General features: G+C 43.9%; 1 protein-coding gene across 1 annotated transcript in view; it reads left to right on the top strand.

Annotated features, from left to right (window-relative positions):
* COL4A6 (collagen type IV alpha 6 chain) overlaps nucleotides 1-18,303 on the top strand; it is a gene marked incomplete at its 5' end in the record, with an annotated part of 287,166 nt that overhangs the window by 122,737 nt on the left and 146,126 nt on the right. Inside the window, one exon of the mRNA XM_082609313.1 lies at nucleotides 3,798-3,881. Within this exon, the coding sequence (XP_082465439.1) occupies nucleotides 3,798-3,881 (84 nt within the window). The remainder of the gene's footprint in view (nucleotides 1-3,797; nucleotides 3,882-18,303) is intronic.

The following is an 18,303-nucleotide window of genomic DNA, read 5'->3' as shown; positions in this document are numbered from 1 at the left end:
CATTTCCTCATCTTTAAAGTGCAAATCAGTCATCCAGTGATCACCTAGTAGGCAGGCACAGTACTAGATGCTATAGTTATAGATAATACCAGCTAACATATATTGAGCATACTATATGTGGCAAGCACTTTGCTAGGGGCATTATCTTTAACCTCCCAAAACCCAATGAACTAAAATATTATTATCCCTATTTTATAGTTGAGGAAATTGAGGCTTAGAGGGTTTAAACTGATTTGCTTTATAGTGAACAAACCAACATCACCTCAGAGGAACTTACTGTCTAGGGGGATAGGTGAAGATATAAAGAAAACATTGTAATATTGTGTATGTGTGTATGTCGCTACATATACCTGTACCTCTAAAACACCTATGTCAAATTTGTGGTAGAAAATCAAATGAGATTTGGTGTGAAAGGTGTTTTGAAGAAATCTGACACTGTTAAAACAGAACTTTACCATGAGTTATTCACCATTTCAGAGAATCACTGCACTAACAGCAACTCCATCTGTGGTACTTGAGTCAGCAATACCACATTCCAGAATCATTCTGCTTCAGCAGACTGTAGCATTCCTGGTGATTCTGCATCAAGCTGCTAGCCTCTGATGACTTCATTACATCTTCTTTTTTTTAATTAATTCACTTATTTATTTTATTTATTTTTGGCTGTGTTGGGTCTTCGTTGCTGCACGCGGGCGTTCTCTAGTTGTGAGCAGGGGCTACTCTTTGCTGTGGTAGGCAGGCTTCTCTTGTTGTGGAGCACGGGCTCTAGGTGCGCAGGCTTCAGTAGTTGTGGCTCATGGGCTCTAGAGCCCAGGCTCAGTAGTTGTGGCACATGCACGCACCATGCATGCATGCTCCGCGGCATATGGGATCTTCCCGGACTAGGGCTCCAACCCATGTCCCCTGCATTGGCAGGTGGATTCTTAACCGCTGCACCACCAGCGATGTCCCTACATCTAATAGAGCCATGTATGAGCATTTACATATTAAAATACATATTGTTTCATTATGAACGACTTTTGTTTTTTCTCTGCAATACAATTATGGCATAATAAGTGTTTTTTTTTTTTTGGCCACACTGTGGGGCTTGCGGGATCTTAGTTCCCCAGATCGAACCCAGGACCCCTGCAGTGGAAGCACAGAGTCCTAACCACTGGATATGCATTGCATACATATACATGGAAGGGAGAAAGCATTCCAGGGTGGGAATGACACCAGTGATGTGGCCTGGTTTAGCAACGGTTGGCGTGTCCCCAGACCAGCCAGGATAGGGCAGAGACTTCCTCTGTTCTTGGTCTTGCCATGTTCCCTGGAAGCCACTCCTTTTATCCCTGCCCTCCCCCCGCCCAGTGTAATTGAAGACTCCTGGGGGAACTGCCAGAGCCAGCATTACAGGAAATTGCCTTGTGGCCAGTGGGGCTTCTCTGGTTACTTTCCTCAGTGACAGAAGACAGTGATGGCTTCCTGTCTGTTAGCTGGGTGTCTTTGCCTCCTTGTTATGCCAAGTTCCCAAGAAACCTCAGCCTGTGCTCCTTATATTTTTGTTCAGCTCCTGTTATTGGGATTTTTTCCCCCTGTCTTATCCAGCTCCCTGCCTCCAGCCTCCTTGCTCCACGCTAGAGATCTGGAAACTTTTGGTCCATGATGGACACATATTATGGGACACCTAAAGGGCATTGTTTCAAATTAGGCCATAGCTCCAAACAGATACCACTTTGGCAACGCCTGTTGAGTCCTCTCCCTTGAAGGTGGTGAATTTATCATCTGGAAACAGACTGGGTTTTTTCTCCTTACTAATTATACGTGTTCATTGAAGACTGCTGGAAAATACAGGACTATATGGAAAAGAAAATAGAAATTATCCATTATCCTGAGAAATATAGCACTCAACATTAGACCAAGGGGGCACAGCACTGGTGAGGATTAAATTCGATGTTGCTCTGCCTCCCTGTTCTCTATTCCATTCCAGCCCCCAGCTTTCACCTTCCACAGCACCTCTTGAGCTCACCCTTATGAAAACTTGCCTGTCCTGTATACCATAAAGTGGAGGGCAAACTGGAAAGTGTACAAAAGCACTTACCATGTCAAAGGCATATAAGAGAGATAAAATATCTTTCCTATCAGGAAGGTGTTTGGAATCTAAAATAGCAATATTTTGTCATAGCTCTGCCATCACTACCTTATTACCGAGGTGTTGTGGTGATAAAGGGTTGTGGGAATGTCTAAAGAGATAAGAGACCATCTGAGAAATTCACAGTGCTCCCTGGGAATTAGGAAAAGGTTCACAGTGCAAAGAGGCAAGAATGATTAAGTGTGAGGCTGGCTCATAAATATGCCTTTCTCTTTTGAACAAAACAGCCAACATTAAACAAAAAAAGTTCGATGATACTAAATCCATCCCAGAGATAAAGTTCTTATTACAGATAATAGTTAGAATTTATGTGTTGCTTTTTTTCCAAGGTGGGTAGGGTCAGAATGACAGTTTCCTCACTTTTGAGTCTGCATTGAGACAGAAAGCACTAAGGCATAAGGGTTAAGGTCAAGGCTTGGGAGTTAGACCTGTGTTCAGATCCCAGCTCTGTGAGGTCATCAAGCATTTCTCACATGCCATCCACTGTTTTAGACATTGGGGATGCAGTGTTGGACAGCACAGATAAGGTCCCTACTTACATGGAACTTACATTCTAATGGGGGGAGACAGAATGTTTAATGTTGAAAAGGTAACATAGTGCTATGATTGGAAGTAACTGGGGGCCACTTTAGGTTGAGTGGTCAGGAAAGGCCTCTCTGAGAACAGACAATTGAACTGAGACTAGGGTGATAAAAAGAGGCCAGCGATCAAAAACATCTAGGGGAAGAGCATTCCAGGCAGAAGTAACAGCTGGGGCAAAGGCCCTGAGGCAGGAACAGGCTTAAGTGTTTAAAGAATAGAGTGAATACCAGTGTGATTGAAGCAGAGTTAGCCAGGGAGAGAGTGAGGAGAACAGGTTGGAGAGGGTCAGCACATGTCAGGTCATGCGGGGGGCTCTGGAGAAATTCAACTTGTCATAATCATCATCATAAAACAGAGAAGGTGGGAGTTCCCTGGCAGTCCAGGGATAAAGATTCGGCGCTTTCATTGCCGGGGCCCTGGTTCATTCCCTGGTTGGGGAACTAGGATCCTGCAGGCCACGCAGCGCGCCCCCCCCCCAAAAAAAAAGCAGAGAAGGGAAAAGGAAGTTGGATTGGAGAGTTTAGGGAATAGTGTACAGTATCACCTGAGAAACTTGGATCTGACTAACTGGGCACAGGGGTTTGAATGCTGTGCTGAAAGTGGGACCCTGAGGAGAACAATTCTGAGGGCAGAGTACAGGGTGGCTATTTTCACCTATCATTACATTTCTGGCACTTGAATTTCTCTCAAGTTCTCTGCTACAGCTGCTGCTTTCTCATTGAGTGCAAATGTATAAGTCCAGTGGGGCTCAGGGATACAGCTAGAGTCTATTTCCAGCCCCATGTAAAGAAATGCTCTTGTATTTTGTGGCTGGAATTTCTACCTGTGGGGGGAGATTTAAGTCACAGTTCCCCAACCAGCTACCAAACTGGCTATATAGTGAGGTATAGACCTGACCTAAAAGGGTGGTAGCTTAAGATGACTTTTTATTTCATGTGGCTCATGACACCGCCAAGTGAGATGATTAAGCTGCTCTGATTTATTTGGTTAGGAGGAGTGTGGCTAAGGGGTATGCTCCCTGGGCAGCATTGCTTCTTGCTTCACATGGATCACTAACTTTTTTCTTTTTTCTTGTTTTTAATAGGGACAGAAGAAGCCCTATGGAAAGCCATGTGGAGGCCAAGACTGCATTGGGGGCTGTAAATGCTCTCCTGAGAAAGGAGCCCGAGTAAGTTGCTTCCTTCATTGTTGAAAGACAGATAGTCACAGGAGCCGATATCTGAAGTGTGTGTGTTTTCTTAGGAATTAAACTGCTTAGAATTTACTCTTATGACCTCATGGAACAAGCAAAGTGATGAAGACCAGCTGGAAGGAGCTTTGCTGACTAATGACAGGCAGAACTAGATTAGTCAAAGTCTCTGACAGACCGGGAAGAGGTTTCTTTCATTGACTCAATACCAAAGTTTCCTCAAGGTTTCATCTGGGGTATTTCCAAAAGGCAATTAAGTTGTGCAGAATCAGATTATGATATGTTTGTAGATGCACGTCAATTTTCATAGCTCATTTATAGGTAGGCTCTTCCCTACCACTCTGGGGGACAAGTGGTCCAATCGTTATCTACAGACTAGGGATGTGCTTCATCCAAAATCAAGGGTACAGGGTAGCCATAAAGTCCAGAAATATAGGTGACTATACATAAATAATGATTTATAGATATTATATTAAGGCATAGGACATGTTTCAAAGCATTAAGTGATTTTATTCAGTGTATTGTCCTTTAATAGCCATGCCCAGTTCAAATTGTTGTGCAAATTGCAATGAACACAGTGCCTTGATACAGCATTTCTATCAATCCTCGTATATGCATATGTGGTGTGTTGCCCCAGATGATTTGTATTTTTGATTTGCACTGAAGAAACCTGCATCTTTAGTATAACTCAGCAAAAGTATTCAAGGGAGGGGGATCAATCCATAAAAAAAAATAAAATCCAATCTACGTTTTCAAAATTTATGGCCACCCTGTAGAATTGAGATCTTCCGACTTGCAGAATAGTATTTGCACTCTCATCACATTCAAACAAGCCTAAGAGCTTACATTGTCAAAGGAAGGTAGCATAAATAGGTCAACCAAACCCTTAAAAACATAGCCGAACAGGGAACAGAGTGACCGCTCCACCTCCTCTTTCATTATCTTCCATTTGCAGTACAGTGAAATGTCAAACTATGCCAGAATTTGAAGGAAAAGTATAAAAGGCCATCGCTTCATCAAAAGGGACCAGACATATTGTACATTAAAGGCACAGACTTAGGGGATCATATAATATTAGAAAGCGAAGGTATCTTCGTGAGCTTCTCATCTTATCCACAGATGGTAGAGGAAACAGTCTCTGAGAAGGAAAATGACTTCCTGGGTCACACAGCAAATTGATGACAGATTCAGGCTATTACCTGGGTCTTTTGATTTCTCGCCTATTTACTTTACCCACTGCTGTCTCCCAGGGAAGTCGTGTTCACTACAGCCACCGAGGCCCACGTTCTTCCTCTGATCTATATCTAGGAAACACTTTAGAAAAATATAATTCTACAACAGATATATGAATATGTTCTTAAATAACAGCAAGCAACACAGACAATGCAAAAGTCTCCCTTGATGTTCTCTCAGTCCCACTATTGTCTTTCTGGTCTTTTTCTGTGCATGATCAAAGATATGTATGAATACGTATAACAATAGTTTCATTTTCTGGGGTTTTTTTCCCAAACTATAATCATAAGTATATATTCTATGCCTTTTTTGGTTGGTTGGTTTGGTCACATAATATGTCCTTAAGATCTTTTCCTCCACCCCGAAGTTTAATCTAGCCATTTCCCTTTTGATGAACACATAGGTTGTTTCCAAATTTTTGCTATTTTAAAAAATGGAAGTGCTACAGTAGAAATCCTTGAACAGTCCTCCTTGTGCTCATTTCTAGTGTAGATGCTAAGGATCCAAATTACCAGATGTAAGGATAATGAGCATTTTTAATTTTAAAAGCCAATGACCAATTACCCCACAGAGTATCTATTCGAATTTATTTACATCAGCTTTTTTGTACAAGAGTGCCCATGTTTCTATACCCTTGCCATCACTTGATATTTTTGTTAATATGGGTGAAAATCATCTCAATTCCCAGACTACATGTAAGTTTAAGCATCTTTTCACATATTCATTGCAGGTTTGTATTTCCTCCATGAATTTCCTGGACATATCCTCTCCCCACTTTCCTAAGGGGTGATTCTTATTGATTTACTTTACCCCTGCAAAGATACAGCAAGTAAAAATGGCCCAAGTGGAAGCAGATGAGGTTTGAAGTTCGACACAAAAGGGCATTTCCTGATGGAGCGTGAGAGACCCTGCAGCCAGGGAACTGAGAAACAACTCTGAACTGTTTGTGGGGCTGGGGAGCCTTTAAAACTAGAAATTCTTATATATTCTGAACAGAGGTCAGTCCTACACCAGGGAAACATGCCTATGATGACCTCATTGTTTCACCCCTGGCTGAGATTTTGATCTTTGAACATAGAAGGCAGTAGATTTCCTCTGTGAGGAGCTCTCATTTGGATTCCAAACATCTGGAGCCCTAATCTGGCTTCTCCTTTGAAAACATGAGTGGTTGAAGGGGCGTGGGATGGAGAAAAAATAGAATATCACCGCACAGATTTTTTTCGTCAATATTTAAAAGACTCGGTGTCCACCCAGTCAACTATGCTCCTAAAACTTTATTTGTGAAGCCTGAAGTTTCTGGGAACGCTTGTCAAGGTTTGTGAACCAGACCAAGCTGTATTTCATGAGTCAAGAGCAGGAATGTCCTATTTCCCAAGTAGATCAGGAGGCCAGTGCACATGGGGCCGATCCTGTGCACATGGATGCTTGAAGCTGCCCACACAGCTAGGTCCTTTTTACTCATCTTCCCTACCCTCCCGCGTTCCCAGGGCCAAGCAGGATTGTTTAAACTGGACCCAGCACTGTTGACCCTGCAGGGCAGCCCCTCAGTACCCCTTTTGTGCAGATGTCAGAAAGATTCGAGACTGTTTTCCTTAGCTGAGAAGAGGGCCCCTTTTGGATTTCAAGCTGTTCCTCTCCAGCTCTGCGAGCTGGGAGGGGAACGGAACATTGGTTCACCCCTGAGATATGCTGCAGCCCTTTGCAGGGCCTGCCTCCTGCCTTGGGGAGACATCAGGCACATAGCTTGCTGGGCAGTGTGTATTTTTCCTTTGCCAAAGGCCTCTTGAACTGATTAAGACATTTACACAACACCTAGCACTCCTGCGCAACTGTGATCCAACCCTTTTGGGCTTAAGCCATCTCAAACTGATTTCTCGAAGGCATGCCATACCTGGTAAAAAGCCCTTGCCTAGCACTGCTGCACTGCTCTGTGTTTCCCAAAGCATCTTTTCCCAGGGTCTGTATCATGATGTGTATGCAACCAATAAACTGATACGTGATTTGCCCAAGGTCACTAGCCTGTCAGTGGCTAAACCTTATTTTAGCCTACTTTAGGAGAATGGCAACTTTAAAATATGACTTGCCTAGTAATGCTAAATAAAGGTGTTTCTCCCCCGTCCCGGGACATTTAAATTTGGATTTAATGTTTGACTTCAAGCTTTCTTTCTTGGGGGTAAGTGTCATTATCTGGAAAAAACATTCTTTTGAGTTGTTCTCTTCCCTGGTATTTTTTTTTTCTTCTGCCATTGGATTGATCAAATCGTTGTAGCTTGACATTTCCATCCCTTGCCCTCTTTTCCCTACTGGATTTGAAAGCTGTCTCTGCATGACCGGCGGGTGTTTGTCTGAGTTGGGAGCAGGCAGGACTGCTTGTTTTGTTCTGAGTCTACTATTCCTTAATAGCATTTCAGAGTTTTCCCTGTTTTAAGGGAATGTTTGGATTCCCCACCTAGGTAAGGGCTGTTGGCCCCTGTTTTATGGCTGTGGAAGCTATGTCCTAGCTAGAGAGTTTATGAGACTAGCTGAGTTTCACGAGAAACAGCCCAGGTTTCTTAATCCTTATCTCCTGCCTGCATCCTGCTGCTTCTCTGTCACAAAGTGTGTTTCCCATGAATTCCAGAGCCCAGATGCATTCACCACCAGCCCTTCAATTTGCTCTCCTCCTGCCAACAGCTGGCATTCCCTGTGTCAGCTGACTGGTGCCATGGCTACCGAGAGTACCCAGAGGTTGTTCCATTTTCTCCTGAATTAGGCAATTCCGGTAAAACATCTTTTCCTTCTCTCTGGGTGCCCTGACCAGCCACTGTCCTTAGCCAGTTCCAAAGCAAAAGCTCATAATGCGCATGACTTCCTTGGGTGGCCGGGCCTTGCTCCAGCTGCCTGCGATCAGGTGTCTTGCCCCTCTGAAGGCTGGCCTCACTGCTAACACTGGTCACCGCTAACCTTCCTGTCGCCAAAAACAATGGACATTTTTCATTCTTATCTTCTTTGACTTTGCTGCACGAGACACCCCCTTGTTTCCTGCAACTCTTGATTCCCTTGGATTTCATCGTGCTCTTCTCTCCTGGTTCTTTCCTATTCTGATTGGGACTCCCCAGCGTTCTATCCTCATCCTACTTCTCTTCTCACTGTAGGCCTCTCCCAGGGTGGTTTCATATATTCCAGAGATCTCAGCTACCATCCATACGATGATAGATATTCAGTCTCTATCTCTAGTTCAGACCTTTCTCCGTAGCTTCGGATCAGCATTATCAGTTTCTCACTGGATATCTCTGCTTGCAGTTTCACTGGCACCACAAACAGGCATCACACAGAATTCAACCAGCAACTCCCACCAGACATGTTCCTTCCTAAGTCCTACCTATGTCTTCCCCATCTCAGCCCCACCAAGCACTCCATTGCTCAAGCCAGAAACCCAGGAGTCAGTCTTGTCTTCTCTTGCTTTTCTCTACCTCCAATTCATCATCAAATCCCATCTATTTATCTTCTTTTTTTTTTTTTTTTTTTTTTTTTTGCGGTACACGGACCTCTCACTGTTGTGGCCTCTCCCGTTGCAGAGCACAGGCTCCGAACGCACAGGCTCAGTGGCCATGGCTCATGGGCCCAGCCGCTCCACGGCATGTGGGATCTTCCCGGACCAGGGCACGAACCCGTGTGCCCTGCATCGGCAGATGGACTCTCAACCACTGTGCCACCAGGGAAGCCCTATTTATCTTCTTAAATTGAGTTCAAATCCATCCACTTTTCTCCATACCTATTTTTCTCCAATCCAGGCCTGTATAATTTCTTACCTGAATTGCCGTAATAGCCTCCAGACTGGTCTCTCAACCCCCAGTCCCACTATTTACCGTCCATTTGCCACTCTGCTGTCATCATCTTTCCAAAACATAAATATGATCACAAAACTCTTGCTTAAAAATCTCTCAGTGGCTCCCCACAGATCTCACAATAAAATCTTAACTCTAGCAGGCTTACAAAGTCCTCCATGACAGGGCCCTTGACTACCTCTCCAACATTATCTCTCATCACTAGGAGCCTCCCTCTTTGGAAAAAGAAACAAAACAAAACCCTACACATAAACCGAAGTATTTATAGTTCACAGAACCTGCTATGTTATTTAATACATTCCAGGTTTTATACCTGCTACTCCCTTTACATGTTCTTCCACTTTATATGTACTTCCACTGGCTCTACCCTTTTTCTGCTGACTTGCCTCTCTTTACCCATCCTTTAAAAAAGAACACAGACTTCACCTCCTCAGAAGCTTTCCATGATAGAAGGTTATCTACTCTTCTCATCCTTCTTCTCATGCTGAACTACAGCAATCTAATGACTTAGCTGCTCTCCACTATCTTATGGATTCCTAAAGGGCAGAGATTTGGTCTCCTTAGACTCTGCAGGGACAGTAGGCAGTACATATTGTTTCATGAAGGACTGACCAACCAACCAACCAGTTTGGTTGGGTATGGTTCCAGCCCTGCTCTCCTGGATTAGCTCTTAGGTTGCTGTGAAGCAGATGAGAGTCTCTTGTCTAGGGAGGAATCCATTCTGCTAAAAGAAGGCAAAGAGCCAGGGCAGTCACTTCCATATCTTTTTTAGGTCTTGTTAGCTGTAAGGATCCCAGCTCTTGCCCACACTCTGGTTCCCATAGCTTGCTTTGGGATTTTGCTCTACCTAACTCCCCTGGGTTTTTGACCTTGAAAGCTTCTTTTGCCTGATTGCTTCTTACTCTGTGCCTACCAATGCAAGAGACTTAGCAAAATGCTGTTGTTTTACTACCAACAATTCATTCTTTTTCCAAGGTGCGGACATTCATGAATAATCGTGAGTGAAAGATAATCACAAACTTTCTTTTTGACATTGATTTCACCCTCCTTTCCACCAAACCTTTTGCTTAAAAGCTCTTAACCTTACGCAAAGTTGATGGTCTTGTGTTTCCCTTGTTCCTCTTCCTTGTGGGGGGAGAGGAAAAGTGTTTGCAAAGGGAAGTAGCCACTGGGTGACAGTAGGGGAGGGAAGTAAAAAAGTCAAAGAGCCCTGTGTATTTTAAATATAGTTGCTTGGGTCAAGGATAATTGATGGTAATGTTAAAAGTTAGTGTCTCTGCCCGGAGTCAAGATGCAATCGTAGCCCAGCAGATGTTTGTGGTTATCTTAATCCTCTCTTTGATCATATCGGGACAGTGTGGGATTTATGGAATATATTATCCGTACTAGTGAGGGAGGCTTCTGTTAAAGAGGAGCAAAGGAGCTGGAGGAGGAGATTAATACGCAGCTGTGGAGTCAAGAGCACTGCTTTAGGTAGCCAGAGACCTCAGTGCCATGCCTGAGCTTTACCAACTTGATGACAGTGGGCTGCTGCTTTCCCCTCTCAGAGTCCCAGTTTACCAGTCAAAAGAGTGAGGGGTTTGGGCAGGGTGATCTCAAAGAACCCACCAGCTCTGATGATCGAAGTCAGACCCCGTGTTACTGTACCATGACAGTTCCTTGCCCCTAAAGTGTCTTATCGTGCTTTCTAGTATGGCAGTGAGATACGGAGGGCCATTTTTGACAGCGTTCTACCCTCTGGAGTGGTGTCTTAGCAGCTGCCTCAGACGTAAATCACTTGCTGTGGCTTTTTACTGCCGATCTAGAAGCGCCTAACAGCTGAAGTTGCACCCCTGCAGGAATGTGCCGTGCTCTCCTCCTTGGCCATCTGGCTGGTGTGATTTGAAGAGAGTCACAGGGATGTCCACTCACCACACACACACCCCAAATACCTTCCCTGCCTTGCCTGCCTGCAGTTCTAGCTTTAGAGACATACTCTTTAGGTTAAGCATGGCCCCATCTTTGCATTGCTTGAATAAATTGCCTAGGCCTCTCCTCTGGGGAAGAGTCGCATGTACAAATCTTTAGAGACTGCTCAGTTTCCTTGTCCTGCCCTGCTCATCCATATGTCAGAGACATTGGATATCAAGACATGGGTGAGGATCTTGCCTGCTAACGTGTGATGTAGTCTCTCCTCCCAGAATCTGCCTTCATCTTCCCTCCACAGATGTACCCTCCTCTCCTCTCCTCTTCTTATTCTTCTCTGGTCTCTAACTTCCTTCTTTCTCCTTCCCGGCTTTCCTCCCTCCGGCTCTAGCATTTCTAGCTCTCCATCCCTCATTCACATTTTCCTCACCCAGTTACTGCCCTCTGCTTTCAGTTGCCTGGGACTGCTTCCTGTGTCACCAGTCCCTGTTTTCTGTCCTCTATGAGCAGTTGTGAAATTATAGCAGCAGGAGATCGGAAAGAGTGGCTGAGATGTACTTACAGAAGCATTGCATTTCTCCAGAGAGTCTAAATCTCAAAGCCTGGATCAGTGGTCTCCAAAATTGGTGGGTTTGGGGGGAGGGGGAGGTTGGCACATGCAAATCAGTCCATTGTAAAATCAGTGTGAAAGAAAATATTACGACTTCTATTTCCATTTTAATTGAAAACATCTAGAAAGAAATTAAGATTTGGATTAAAACAATTTAATTTATGTAATGTGCTTAAAACAGTATGTAGTACACCAAGTGCTATCTAAATATTAGCTATTATTAGCACTACTATTAAGCCTTTCAAATATGCAATACACATATTGTCACTGGCACCCTCTTTTGCATATGCTTTGTAAGGTATTCTGAGGCAAGAATGGGAGCCCACAGGTGGAAGGGTTGACCCTGGAGCCCTTACTTTTTTTTTTCCTCTGTGTATACCAGAGATATTGCTACCTCCTTGGGCACAGTTAAGCGGATTTATGGATTATATTATCTAACTACATTAACCCTCACAAAATGGACAAGTGGCTTAAGAAGATTCCTGCAAATAAACCATGTATTGAAGATAATACCAATAATGTAAGCATATGAAAATGGCAGCGCTCACACTTCTCTTACTCCTTGAATGAGTTTTTCCATCAGCCTCATTGTGTGGTAAAAAGCACAGCAACCTAATCATACCTGACAAGAAGTCAGCAAAAAAGTAATGCAAGAATAATCAAGAAGACTAAATGAAATATGGATTTATACCCATTCTCAGTAATGAAATATCTTTCCCTAAGTGTATATGGTGCCTTGAAATATTAACTAATAATACAAAGAAGCCATCACCATGAACAGGACATTTGACATGCTATTTATTTCATCTTTAGCTCATCCTCTTACATTTTCTATTTATTGTGTGCATTTCATAATATATGTGTAGGTACGTATATATGCAGAGTAGGACATGTATATAATTTATATAATCATTAATAATATAGTGTGTATATATATAAAGCATGCTCTAACTTTTTTTAACTGAAAAGGGTGTGTGATCAGAAAGACTTGGAGACCACCGGCCTAGACCATACTTAAAATAGATGGGACCCACGAACAGAGGCAAAAGAACTTGAATAAGAAAAAAATAACTGTCCCCAAATCTCTTGTTCTTTCCCTATCGAACAGCCATGCCACCAACTTTAGAGCCTCACCTTGACAACTTTATATAAAATAAAGCAATGGGGATCTCAGGAGCTGGGAGAAGTGAGACAGCAAAGAAATTTAAAAATCATAAAATCTCAAGCCTGGGAGGTTGAATCCAAGCCCCAAGTGGCATATCATGGTTTATAAACCATGTGTGTGAATGCTCTTTCCCTCTCTTTAAATGTAAAGACTTTTAGAAGAAGCCATTTCAGAGAGGTTAAGAGACTTTCCCAAGGTCCCTTGCGAGTGGCATAGCTGAGATTTGAACCAAGTATTCTATCCCCCTGCTCAGTGTTCTTTCCACCATGTCAAATGGCCTCTTAATTTCATGGCCATAACCAGCTGAGCTCATCTTGGTTAGATTGTTGTGAATGGAGGAATACTTGTAGTGGAGAAGAAAAGATGCCAAGAAGATGTAGACCAGATATCAACAAATCAATCGTCCTTTCCCTGCCCCAGTGAGAAGTAACCCCTGACCATGTGTATAGCATCTGTTTATATCCTTGTCTGGGTTTTAAAATGTTTTCCTAATATCCCTGTCTTTTAAAAGTCACAAGAACTGAAATCCATGCATAAGGAAAGCCTGGTTTTCATCTGTGATTACAAGTTTTGTGAGGTGTCACATCAGTTTTTACAGCTCTGATACAGGTCAGTCCCTTTATGTAGGCCACTCGCTGTATGGAAGTTCTCTGCAATGGAGTTAGAAATGTGTATAGATGAAACTACCAAGTATATGTCAAGGAAATAATATGGTGTCTGTTCTGCGAAGACTTGCATTAATGGAAGTCTTCCAAGAATGTTTAACAAAATTAATTGCATGGCATCTCTCTTAAGCTACAGAAGTCGATGGGAAAAAATGTGCATTGCTTTGAAGAAATTTACCTCACTGTCATCTTTTCAAAAGAGCTTTTATTTTAACACATAAAGCAAATGGCCAATTATTTAATGACCACCTTTACTTATAGAGGTAGAGGTCCTAGACTATGCTCTGCATTTTGTTTTTCTCATTGTGTTGCATCAGGTTCAAGCCCACTACACAAACATTTAAGGAAACACTCTGGGGGTGGTGGTGCAGGCACTCCAGAGAATGCAGACATATCACAAGCACCAGAGTTAGGGAGACTACACACATACGCATACACACACCACAGCCAGCAGCAGCCCTTAACTATACAGCACTACATCATCTGGTTGAAAGTCTGAGTGCCAGAGCACAAGTCCTCAGAAGGAGGTATTGGTATAGACTAGAGTGATTAAACAAACTATTTTTTTTAATATTATGACAAAAATGTTTCTTTAGGAAGATTAATTTGATGGGGGCTGTACAGAGTGGATTAGAGTGAGAGACATGATAGGTGGATAGAATGCTCTCTATTTTTAGAGGTTAAGTGACGTGTCCAAAATCCCCTAGCACAGCAGAGTGGAAACTGCATTTTCTGCTGCTCAGATCCTATCTTTCTTTAAATGATTCTCTCCAACCTTGAGCACACGCAGAGATGCATGCACATTCAAACAGTGATTTGACGATGAAGGCTCGTCTTCATTGAAGTTATCACCTTTTTGTTTTTTATTAACTGAACGATGGTACTAGTTCCTTTCCACCACATTCCTCTAACTCCTTGGAAACCAGTATCCCCATTGGTTAGTCTCTACTGATCCCAACTGAGGAAAACTCATCCCCAAACCTAGTGGAATCAGCAGCACTGAGGTGACCTTATTTTGATTACAGAGAGGACAGTAAGGTGCTTCTCTCCATCGCACGCTAAAAGCCCCTACAGTTACTACAATGCCCAGTGAGAAAGGCCACCTCAGTGGGTTCTGAAAGAGCATCTGTTTCCTACTTGATGCATTTTGTTGTGGGAGTTATGAGTGAAAGGTGGGGTTTGAGGAATCATGAAAGAAGGAAGTCACTGGTTCATATAAGACAGATCTTAAAGCTTGATCAGTGGAGAAATCTACAGAATACCTTAGAATGGTTCCCTTACCCGGAATTCCCAGCTAGGACCTTAGCAGGCTCTGTGGAATTAACTAAGCACTCGGCTTTGCTATGACAGCTTTTACAGTTTTTACAAGGTTAGTTTTACTCCTTAATTTTTGAAAACCCAGAGGAAAAAATGTTCATTCCTTTAGACCCCAGGAAGATTAATGTATATGTTTGGTTATCAGCCATATCAAAGAAACCATGGTCTCTGGCCCTGTACATGTCTTTTCTAGTTCAAGTAATTGGAGCAACTTGGCATTCCACTGCTTTGGTTGGGTTCCCTCTTGGGGTTGACACCAATCAGTGGTTACTGCCCCCTTCACATGTTGCTGCGGGAATGCCAGTAAAGCTCTGAGCAAAGCAGGGAGCTGTGGAGAAACAGGCTGTGAGGCCCTGAATGGAATGAGGGGTAACCAGGTTTCAGGAGCCAGGTTTCCCCAGAGAGAGACAAAAAGAAAGCAAACAAAAGGAAGAGACAGGTCTAAACAGGCTCCCCAGACAGGGCCCCTGTGCTGTAAGAACAGAGCCTTAAACTTCACAAAGCTCAGGAAGGGAGGGGAGCCAGGGGTTAAACACAGCCTTTGCAATTCAGTTGAAGAATGATTAACTGAGCACACACAGAAAAGCCACACGTGTTCATATAGAGCAACATTTGTTATTCTTAAAACCCGGGCAGACACTCCATGAATTTAGAAATGTACCTAAAGCTGTACATCCACAGAGATATTAATATTGATCCCCAGAAACCCCAAGGGTACCACCCCTCAGAAACAGACTCAGAGAGGCTCCGCAGTGCAGAAATACCGGGAGTCCCACCATGCCTAACAGAGGGCTGGTTTTTGAGGCATGTGACAGAGCTTAATGCCTGATGAATCCAGTCCTGGCACCTGGGGCCAAGGTTCCAATGACTGGCACCGGAGTAAGACACACGAATCTCTCTTTGAGCTTACCTTCCAAATCAAGCCCAAGCCTAGCTCTAGCTTAAGAGCAGGATGGAAGCCAGTCTCCTCCAGCCCGTGTGAAATGAGGGGCCAGGCTTGAAGGCCTCCCAGGTCCCTTGGAGGAAGCAGAGCAGGCGCTGTAGCAGAGCCCCTGCCCCCCGTCTCCCCCAGGCTCATCAACAGCCTAATGACAAGCCGCCCCCAGGCCCCACTGTCCCAGATCCCTGAGGGGAAGCTCATCGCCAGCCTGCCCACCCGGGAGTGGCACGGGCTCCTCGCGGGGTCCCCAGAAGACCCCACTCCCCGAGGGCCCCGAGCCAGCACCCACTCCCACACCCAGTCCGCCTCAGGCGCACGGGGGCCGGGTCTCCTAGGGGGCCGCTTGGCTCTCTTCGCAAGGCTGCCTCACAGGGGAGGAGGATCGGCCCAGGGGAGACACACAACTTCCTCCACAGCCAGAGTGGGAGGCCCGGGGCGGCCCTGAACCACCGACCTGCCGCCCCACCGCATTCAAGGCCCAAACCGAGGGGCCGCCGGCCCTTAGCGATGGGAGAAGCCAGTTGGGAAGAAGCAAACACGGAAACAAACACAACCTGGGAACTTTGGACCAGCTTCCAAACTGAAAGTCCTAAAATATACCTTGGCTGCCCCCTCGCAAAAAAAGCACTTGCCTCATGAGAAAACCTAAGCACCTAGACTGCAGGATGGCAGAGCCAGAGCACCTCGGGGGATCATGTCGTCCAACCATTTCATCTTACGTATGGGGGTCCACAGAGAGGAAGAGACTTAAGCTCCAAGGAGTTTTCCTTGATTATGAAGGCCAGGGGTGTGTGTACTGAACCATGGAACTTGTGAACAGGAATGCCCTTACCCCAGTGACCAGATATTCTTCCCACTTCCCAGGGATTCACAGGTACCCAGAACAGGGTAGGGGAAATTTCCCATTTTGGTAGTACAAGAAATTACAGTGGTTGAGAGCACAGGTTTTCGAGCCAGGTAAGCCCATCTCTTAAGATCTGGCTTTATCAATTACTAGATGTGTGGTCTTTACCCAGTGGTTCTCAACCAGGGGCAGTCTTGCCCCCCAGGGAACATTTGGCCAGGTATGGAAACATTTTTGGTTGCCATAATTGGTGGGGTGCTACTGGCATCTAATCAGTAGAGGACGGGGATGCTGGTAAACATCCTACAATGCACAGGACAGTCCCTCACAACGTGGAATTATCTGGTCCAACATGTCAATAGTGTCAAGGTTGAGAAATCCTGTGTTAGGCAAGTGACGTAACCATTCTAAGCTTTAGTTTCTTCATCTGTGACCTGGAGTAATAGTACCTATCTCACAGGGTTGTTATAATATATAGACTAAAACATATAAATCCATTAGCATAGTGTCTGGCACAAAGTAAGTGCTCTACTAATTATTAGCTATTAGTTCCCCAAACCCTCCATTAACTCCACCTTCTCTTATAGCTACTGCCCTGTATCTCTGTTCCTCTTACAGCATAACTCATTGAAATATTCGTTTATACTCAAAATCTCCACTTTTCACATTCTCCCCCGAACCTACTCTAATCAGGCTTTCTTTGCCACCACTCCTTTCTTATAAATGTCACCCGTGACATCCACTTTGTTAATTGCAACGACCGTGTCTCAGTCTTCATCTTACTTGACCTTCCATCAGCATTTGAAATGGCTTTTCACTCCCTCTTTCTTGAAAAACTTTCTTTGCTTGGCTTCCAGGACACCACTCCTTTGATTCTCCTCCTACCTCAACGTAGAAAGCTTTGCTCCAAGAGGAGAGGGACTTGGTCTGATTTGTTTTGTTTTGTTGAATGGATAAAGTAATGAATAATATTTATTGTAAAGAATAAATGAGATCATGTGTGTAAAGTGATTAGCACACATCAAGCACTTAATAACTGGTCACTGTTACCAGTACTACTACAACTATTACCACCGATGTTATTGCTATTATTATCCTTCTCCCCTACTGGGCTATGAGCCTCGAGCATGGATCAACGTTTAGCTTTATTCAATAGCAGGGTATATATCCAAATCTGGGTATATATCCAGAAAACAGTTTGCTATGGACGAGAGTACTTGACGAGGGCACAAGCCTAGAGCAGGACCTTAGAGGAGAAATAAGTTTGGAAGAGCTTGATCGGGGGTGGGGGTGGGTGGCTAGAGTCTCATGGGAACAGGCATCCAGAAGGGAGTCACATCTTAGCCATTTCCACTCCCCTCTTCATAAATGATGAGACCATAAAAGGTAGGGAGTAGCAGTTCTCACCCATTAATCATCTCAATTCCTCCTCTCCCAGGTATGGGGAGAAGTGGGACTGTGACCAAATGTTAGCATGAACAAAGCTTATCTGTTGGGTTTGACAGAGTAAGCAACATAAATTCACTTGACTCACAGAACTGATTGAACTTCATTTTCAGTCATCTTGAACTTTGAGCAACTTTGTACACTAATCAGCTCCTATTAGCATCTGTACAAATTTGCAAGTGGCATTTATGTTAGCCTGAGAATTTGGCCCCTTAGGGATAGCCGTTAGAAAAAGTACATAACCCAAATTTTATTAGAAAACTTGTGAACACTCAAAACATCTATTAAGTGTTGCTGATCATTGTAATAACATATTTTGTCAGCATTTTAGTGAAAATGAGGTAATAACCAAATAGGCTATTTGAACCAAGATTGTCTTTTCCATTAAAAATGGAATGTCTAGTTTTTATAATATTCATGCCATTAACTACTGCCAGCTGTGGCATTAA

The sequence above is a fragment of the Mesoplodon mirus genome, assembly GCF_964341445.2.
Source record: "Mesoplodon mirus genome assembly, chromosome: X".
In the NCBI taxonomy this organism is placed as follows: domain Eukaryota; kingdom Metazoa; phylum Chordata; class Mammalia; order Artiodactyla; family Ziphiidae; genus Mesoplodon; species Mesoplodon mirus.
The sequence above is the reverse complement of the archived record's forward strand: the minus strand, read 5'-3'. Positions and strand labels throughout refer to the sequence as shown.